The 8,220-nt window shown below is 50.1% G+C and overlaps 1 protein-coding gene across 2 annotated transcripts in view; it reads right to left on the reverse strand.

Annotated features, from left to right (window-relative positions):
* Nucleotides 1–6,444, reverse strand: part of SPOCK1 (SPARC (osteonectin), cwcv and kazal like domains proteoglycan 1) — a 500,079-nt gene extending 493,635 nt beyond the window's left edge. For both annotated transcript variants that reach the window (XM_032837572.1, XM_032837571.1), the window contains exons 1-2: nucleotides 6,291–6,444; nucleotides 5,471–5,656 (exon numbers count right to left, since the gene is read on the reverse strand). In XM_032837572.1, coding sequence (XP_032693463.1) covers nucleotides 5,471–5,656 — 186 coding nt within the window. In that variant the 5' untranslated portion in view covers nucleotides 6,291–6,444. The remainder of the gene's footprint in view (nucleotides 1–5,470; nucleotides 5,657–6,290) is intronic.
* Nucleotides 6,445–8,220: the final 1,776 nt, after the last annotated feature.

An 8,220-nucleotide genomic window follows, 5' to 3' on the forward strand; every position in this document is an offset into this window, starting at 1 on the left:
GATCCATCCACGGTGTGCCTGGGTCTGAGGAATTTCCTGAGGAACATCTATAGTCACCTCACCAGAAAAAAAGTAAAAAGAGTCATCCTCAAAGTGTTCAAGTTTAGATACTGAGTGTGTTTGGTCTGAAACACACTATATTAGGTAAATAAGATATATTAATTATAAAATATTTTATTACTAACATTACTGTCTCTCTCCAAGCAAGATAAAGAGTTGAGCTCATAATTACGTCCTACTCCTCTAGGGGAATAACAGGCCCCATGATCCATTTGGGACACTTCTTGCTTTTGGAAATAATTTCATCAGTCTATAGGAAAGGAGTATCTTCTCAGCAATCCAGTTCAGCAGAAACAGTACAGGGCAGCACTGGGGGAGGACCGGGAGAGGCAGGGAACTCAGCCCAGGAAGGTCGACTGAGGCAAGAAGCTCTCCCACCCTCGCCAGGCAAGAACTAGGTCTTCTCTGGCAAGGACAAACTGAAGGTAAGGACAGAAAACACGAGAATGGTCTCAGGCCTACAGACTCCCAAACTGTCTCTTTACAATGATTCCTTTGAAATAATTATTTCTACGAGTGGTCATTTAGTACAGGGGGTTTAAGACAGCAGGTTCATTAAAGAGAATCAGGATCACAAACTCATTTAAGTCTCCTTGAACCTGTTTAATCAAAATGATTTTCTGCTACTCTCTATTACAAGCCGAGTTTCTGTGGTGACAGATTAATGACTGATCCACTAAGCCATACCACCTCTCTTGTCACCAACTCTACTGACAGAGCCAGCCACTATTCTATCAATAAGCCCCATTTGCCCTTGAAACTCATGACAGCTGAGATGTTAAGATCAAAGGAGCAGATCAGACACTCACTGCCTCCCCAGTTCTGCTATAGAGACCACCAAATCCCCCAGAGTGTACACCAAGAGGAGAAAGAATGCAGGCTGGTCCTTATGGTCTCATTAGAATTACAAACTCAGGTCACTCCAGACTAAGATAAATGCCAGCCAAGGCAACATTTCTGATTCTTCAGGCCTGCTCAAGGTAATTATCCTGGAGTTAAATGTCAAGTCTAGTTTCATGTGTGCATAAGAAAGAAAATGTCATGTTTGGTGTAAGCAACAATATTATTTTAATCACATCAGAAGCTCATTATTAGCAGAAGATAAGCCCTGATGTGACCCCTACAGTATGCCGTATCTACCTGGCTTCTGTTCCAGTTTGCCTCAAACTAAGATTCTTCACTGATGGCCCTCAGACACGAAGTACGAAAGACTTACAACGTGATACCAAAGAAGCCTCACACCCTAAATCCACTCCACTCTTGACTGACTGCAAAACACAGCAAGAATCTGGAATCAGACTGCCTGGGTCCAGTCCAGGCTCTTCCACAGCCCAGCTCTGTAACTTGGGGCAACAGCCTCAACCTCCCAGTTGAAGCCGATAACGGTCAATAACAGTACTTCTCCCCTAGGATGGTTATGAATTTTAAATGAGATAATATATGTAAAGGGCCTTAAACAATGTGGTTGGTTAACATCAGGTATTACCTACTTCTGCAATATTTTAATTTTTTAATTACAACCAGAATGTATGACTGTTATAAGAAAAAACTTCTCAAAAAAAAAAAGATAGAAATGCATGAAAACCTTAAAGTATTTCCTCCAGTAGACAAGAGGTTACTGAGAAATCACATTATTTATCTTGTGCATGCTTACAGCCCACGCTGCCTAGCACATACTAGACAGTCAGATAGGTGTGGGAATGAATGTGCAAATAAATGTAAAAACGAACAGAGGAAAATTTCCTTAGAGGAATGACTATGAAAAGCAAAATCACACCGAAGAAAAATCTAGAGAATGACTGTAGCCTCTTGACCCCTCTATCTCAAACCACAAAGAAGTTAAATGTACGACTGCAGAAAACTGGAAATTATTGTACAACTTAATACAAACACCTGCCTTCTTTATCTTCTCCTGTGCAATACTGTATTTGTGCAAAAATCCCAGTCTCCATCTGACCAAAACATCCCAACAGCTCATCTTTATAAAAGAATGATGACCAAACAGACCACCAATTACATTTAGGAGCAAACATCTCCTAAGATCTCAACATTGTTCTGTTTCTCCTGGATCCCTCATTCCAGGCAACAAGCCATGGAGTAGTTCTGAAAGTTTTGTTTCTGTAAAGGAGACAGTGATTAAGTGTGTACCTAGAGCAACAGGACCACCTCAAAGTGCTAAGTAGTGGCTCTCAGGTCATCGCTGGCAATGCCACAGGACACTCAATGCAGGAGAGCAGGGAGCACACAGCCTGCCCATCATTTCCATTTCCAAGAAAGCCCAAGAACCATCACCAAAGCATATGATCAACATTCTAAAAGGAGACTTTAGGACCTCATTTTCAGTTTCACAAGACCAAAATTCACTTCTAAATCTTTCTTCCCCAGGTGCCTGGGTGGTTCATTTGGTTGAGCAGCCAACTGTTGGTTTCAACTCAGGTAATAATCTTGAGGTCATGAGATCAAGCCTTGGATTGGGCTCGGTGCTCAGTGGGTGTCTGCTTGGGTTTCTCTCTCTCCCTCTGCCTCTCCTCTCTCTCTTTCCTTCTCTCTTTCTCTCTCAGAAAAATAAATAAACCTTTAAAAAAGAAAAAAATTAAAAACAAATCTCTCTCCCCTGAGGGAACAAGCTTTTTTTTCACAATGATTTTCAAATATTGACAAGCATCATAACAGTAATCTCAGGACACAGTCTCTGTAAGTTATCAGAGGCCTCAACAAAACAACTAAAACACTAGCAGAGAAGCAAGCTTTGTCAGCCTTAAGAAAGACCTGGCTTAGTGCAAACAATCAGGCCGGCTGGGCAACTGCCCCATTAGCTGGGTCTTCGTCCACTGTCTACTGAACATCCAGTCTGCAGAGCAACCAACCTTTGTGGCCTGGTCCCAGAGAACAGAGGCTTTGTGGTTACTCCGAGTAAATGACCCAGTGAAGATGCTTTAAGGTGGAGTCAAGGAGTGTCTAGTTTGAGTTTCTCAACTTTGAAGAGGTTACTAGCCACAGCTGGTATCACAAGATCCCATGAAGCATATAAAATGGTTGATGATGAAACCTGTCTGGGACTTTCTCAACATTTTGAGATGTTTTTAAATGGTATGCTGGATAAAATGATCATTTTAAAAGAATATATGCTCATAAAAATCTTAACACCTAAAATTCTCCAGAAATAACAAAAAATTCTCCAGAAACAAAAAAGATTTCAAGAATGCTTTGAACACAGAAGCATTTCTCTTATTAAGTTTCAGACATTTCTACAATAGTTAAGGCAGTCTTTCCCAAACATCATAAGAATTACCTAGAGTGTTCGTTTAAAACAGAGTTTTCCAGCAGTCATTCCGGAAGTATGGAATCAGGCTTTCCAGGGGAGGAGTCTGCATGCTAGAATTTAACGAACACCCCAGGTGAGCTTCATGATACATCAGGTTCGGGACAACACTGACCCATGGATAAAAAAATGTCACCATTTGCAAGCAAGATGAAAAATAGAGAAAGCTCAACTTTTAAAAATTTAAAGCTTAATGGGAAATAAGAATAATGTCGTGCTTATGATACACCAAGAGTAGAAACCTTTGAGCAGACACAAAAGCACAGTAAACCTTTCCACACCCTGAAGGCCGGCGAGCACAGCTGTTTTCAATCTGACCCAGGTGCCAATCTAACCAAGGCATTGACAAAGGTGTGCCTTCTCCTCTACATCCGGCCCAATTCTTCCGCCTCTAGCTGAAGTAAGCAACTGCCTTGTCCTGCCACTCTATCCAAAATGGAATGATAAAATACCTTTTATTTTTTTTAAAGATTTTATTTATTTATTTGACAGACAGACATCGCAAGTAGGCAGAGAGACAGGCAGAGAGGAGGAAGCAGGCTCGCTGCTGAGCAGAGAGCCCGATGCGGGGCTCAATCCCAGGACCCTGGGATCATGACCTGAGCCAAAGGCAGAGGCTTAACCCACTGAGCCACCCAGGAGCCCTGATAAAATACATTTTAAAATGCAAAATTATTTCTACCCTATTGAGTCCGTGAATGAAGCCTTCTTTGGGGGGCACCTTTTGAGCAGTTCAGCATCTTTTTCAGCCTAAGGCAAATAAAGTCATCACAGGACTCTTCCGAACAGAACAGAAAGGGGATGCAAGATGGTTAACAGAGCAGGTCAGGAACAGTGGGAGGTGTGCCAGGCATCTCATGGTTGGGGGAAGCAAAGAGGAAGTCTGCTGCCTAAGTGAAGCTCAAAATTACTGTGAAAGTTCATTGAAAGTGTTTGAAAGCACGTTTCAAAGAGAAGCAGCCCACAGTCAACTAAAGAGAGGAGGAAGAGGAACAGAGAGAGGAGGGAGAAGCCCTCACTGGAGACTGTGGGCACACCTGCTCCTCAGGGATGGGACCCGGAAAGATGCTCTTTACAAGGACAAGCAAATATCTGGATTCACTGGATTTCCTCCGACTTTTCTCCTACAAAGGTGTGAGGCTACCAGAAACGGGCTAGACAAATCCAGGAAAGGGAGGGAGATCCCTGCACATCTCTCACCTAAAAGAGCCCGGTGACAAACAGGGACTCTTGGGGCAGATCTGTCTCAAGGGCAGGAAACCCCCATGTTAAGTGTCATACAAGTTCTCTCCCAGTCCCCTCCAAGCGCATGGCCCCAGCTACCTGGGAGAGCCTCTAGAAGAGCTGTCAGCAGCCCCCATAGCACCTGGGGCAGGGGGAAGGGGGTTGCCATCTGCTGGAAACACTGTGCCAGGTGTTCCTTGTCCTGCATCCTCTGGGACATACCTGTGGAGCAGCAGCCCGCCTTGGGGACAGAAACAGGCAGCAGATGTGCCTGCCGGGGCTCCCCCAGAGGGCAGGAGACCAAACCCGTGAGCAGTCGATCTACTCCCTTTCCCCTAAGACACCAAGGGTCAAAACCACCACACCTCCCCACACTAGTACTGTCAACATTGAATGAGGCCCATTGCCACGACCCTCCAAAGCTCCTAGAACACCTGTCTCTAACATATCAGCTGAGCTCAGCCCCAAGCCTAACATCTGTAGCATGGAATCTTCTGGCACAGCCTAGAGACTGTCTAAATCACTGCTGCCCCAGGAAGGTTCTCTAGGGCCCTCGGTAAAGTCAACCATGAACATGAGGGGGACTGAGAGCCTGAGGAAGCCTCTCTCCGTTCAAATTCTGTTAGTCTCCTCCCCGAGTGATACGATAACACACACCTGGACCACAGGTCGCAGGCAAAGAGCATCAAGCCTTCGAAGTTGTCTCTAAAGTTCGTCTCCCGAAAGAGGCAGCCTCGGAACCCCGACCAACGAGCTGCGGTGAGCAGGTCTGCACCAAAGCCCGCTCCACCCCGCCCCGGAGGCCCCCGGTCTCTGAGAGGCTCCCCGGCCCCCGCAGGGCCCGGCAGCAGCAGCGGTACTCACGTCTCGAAAGCGGTTCCAGTACTTGTCCCGGTCGTACTGGGAGACGGTGCTCAGCCACTGGTCATTGTCTAGGAAATTGCCGTTGTTGGGGCCCGCGCCGCCCGCCAGCGCGTCCAGGTGCCGGCTCTCCACCTGGAGGAAGCACCACGCCGCGGCCGCCGCCGCCAGCACCGCGATCGCTGGCATCTGCGGGCAGGGGGCACGCCGGGGCGTGAGGCGGGAGGGTAGGGCCAGGCGAGCCCCTCGCGCTGCACCCGGCTCTCGGCGCCTCGGCGACCCGCCCGGGCTGTAGGGACTGGGGATCTCACCGCGGGGAAACGGTCATCCCCCGCACACCCGGGGCGCCTGTCGCGGATCTGGAGACCCGGGGACCCCTCTCACGAATGGGGGGTTTAGTTTCAAATGAAGAGGCTGCGTCACAAATTAGGGGCTGCTACCAAACTACAGAGGACCCCTGTCGCCTATTCTCCGGATGCCCCACAGACCGCTACTCTCAGATCAGGGTTTTCAGCACCCCTCCCTAAAAACCGGGAGCCCGGGATCTGCAAGCCGCACTCCCACAAACGGTGCCCAGAGCTCCGGGGTAGGGAACGGGGAGAACCGGGCTCGGAGCAGCAGCCCAGGCTCCGGCTGAACCGGGCGCGGGGTGCGGGGAGGATGTACCCGCGGCGGGGGCGGGGGTCCCCCTCGCCCGCCCTGCCGCCTCGGCACGAGGGGCGCGCGGAGATACCCCCAGGCCCTGACCCTGCCAACCTCCCGGTGGTCGCGGGGAGGTCCCAACTACGCCAAGTTGGGGCGCGGGGCTCCGCGGGGCACGTACCGTGGGGGCCGGCCCGGGTGCCCGCGTCCGAGTTGCTCGAGCTCGCGTGGTGCGGTCGCGGAGGAGGCTGATCTGCCGGCTCGCTCTCCTACGCTCCTGCCACCCGCCGCTGCGCGTCCGGCCGCTTTGTGAGCCCGCAGCGCTCTGGCTCCGCTCGCTCTCCGGCTCGCACGGGCGCGGCGACCGCGGGCGGAGGAGCCGGAGCGCACGAGCCGAAGCCTCTGGCGACCCCTGGCGGCCGCGCGCTGCTGTGCCGCCCGCCCGACAGCCGCGCCGCCCCTGGGCCGGGAGCCTGGGACGTGGTTATCCACAGCTCAAGGCCGGGCTGAAACCAGTTTTCAGGCTCAAGCTGCTGACGCCGGGCGGAGACGAATGAGGACACAAGGCCGAGAAGCCAGCCAGCGTTTAGACATTCTCAGAAGAAAGGTCGTCCGGGCCACCCAGGTCAGACTCACCTAGGTCGGGGAAAGGAGAGGCCTTCTTAAAAATGCAGATTCCTGCCTCAAGCTCCAGACCTGCTGAATCAGCATTCCTTAGGAGGGCACCCTGTCCCCTCCCCCCTCCTCCCAGGTGAGTGAATTTCTGCCCTGGCCATTCCTGGTCGTGTGCCCACCTGCGTCTCTGCACTTCCGTGCCCCGTGACTCTGCCCACGTCTGTCAGTGCCTTAAAACAGTCCGTCTGACCTCCATTACTATAATGTCTACACCCTTCTTTCCCCCACGGTGGACCTGTGCGTATCTTTTCGTGTTCTTCTGCAGAGAAACCCATGTCTGCTTCTGTTCCCATCCCTTGAGAAATGGCCCCGGCACCAGCCTGTTGGATTTTCCTCGAGGGCAGGAAGGAGAAAGAGGAAAACTAAAATCAGGCTTGGAGGGGAGGAAGGAGTGGGGCGCTGAACCTGACCTCCCCCTCCCCCACCATCTGGTTTCCAGGGCCTGGTAAAATAGGGCTGGAAAGGAATTAATGCAGTGCCCTGTGTGCATACAGGTGACACTCACCTGCTACCTTTCTCTTGTACAACCACACCCCATTCCTTAGACATCTGAGTGATACCTTCTCCCCTCTTCTGTCAACACAAACACACTTAAAACCATTTGTGGTGCTTTCCTGATGAAAACCAAACTCAGAGTGAAGCCCCCAGACCCTGCACATCTGTCCCCGCTCTGGCTGCTTCTCATGCCACACTTTCCTCCTTCCCTGACTTCTTGGATAGGTTGGTCTTGGTACAGACCCTAGTGGGAATAGGCTCCCCCCCGCCCCAGCACAGGGTGCTCACTCCTGCCTGGGCCACTGTCCACACTCAGGCCAACATTGGCTTCATTAATTCACCTCTGTAGCCTATACATCCTGACATCTTCTGAGTAGCACTTGCTAAGACTCTTAGCCAAGACTTGCTAAGTGAGGCCCTCTTTGAGAACACATTTGTCCAACTGTCAGCTCACTGCCCTTGAAATCCTTTATCCATGTCTGTGCTCCCCACCTGGCTGTAGCAAGGGGAGGACAGAGGCCATGTTTAGCTCATTCTTCTCTGATCCCCTCCCCAGAGCCATGCTCCTGACACATAGCAAGGACTCAGAAAATAAGTGATGAAGGAGTGAATGAACGAATGAATGAATGGCACCCAGCTGTGGTCAGGGACCACACTTGGCCAACATTCCCCAACCTGCGTGGTGTGATCAATTACAGGTCGTGCCGCAACAAATTTGGTTCCATGTCCTTTCAAGTGTGGAAATTGGATTGTGATGCTTCCTAAAAATTAGCAGATGCTTATCCCAACATTGCTCTGACTGATTTACATTCCTAGAAGCATTCATGAGAGGGAGAAAAAGGAGTGGAGGCACAGCTATGTATTGGGGGCCCCATGTCATCCACGGTTTATTTTATTATGGAAAGATGTTCGATATTTCAGGATCCTGTCCTGGCTGCATC

The sequence above is a fragment of the Lontra canadensis genome, unplaced genomic scaffold, assembly GCF_010015895.1.
Source record: "Lontra canadensis isolate GAN:19392208 unplaced genomic scaffold, GSC_riverotter_1.0 scaffold99, whole genome shotgun sequence".
NCBI classification, from domain to species: domain Eukaryota; kingdom Metazoa; phylum Chordata; class Mammalia; order Carnivora; family Mustelidae; genus Lontra; species Lontra canadensis.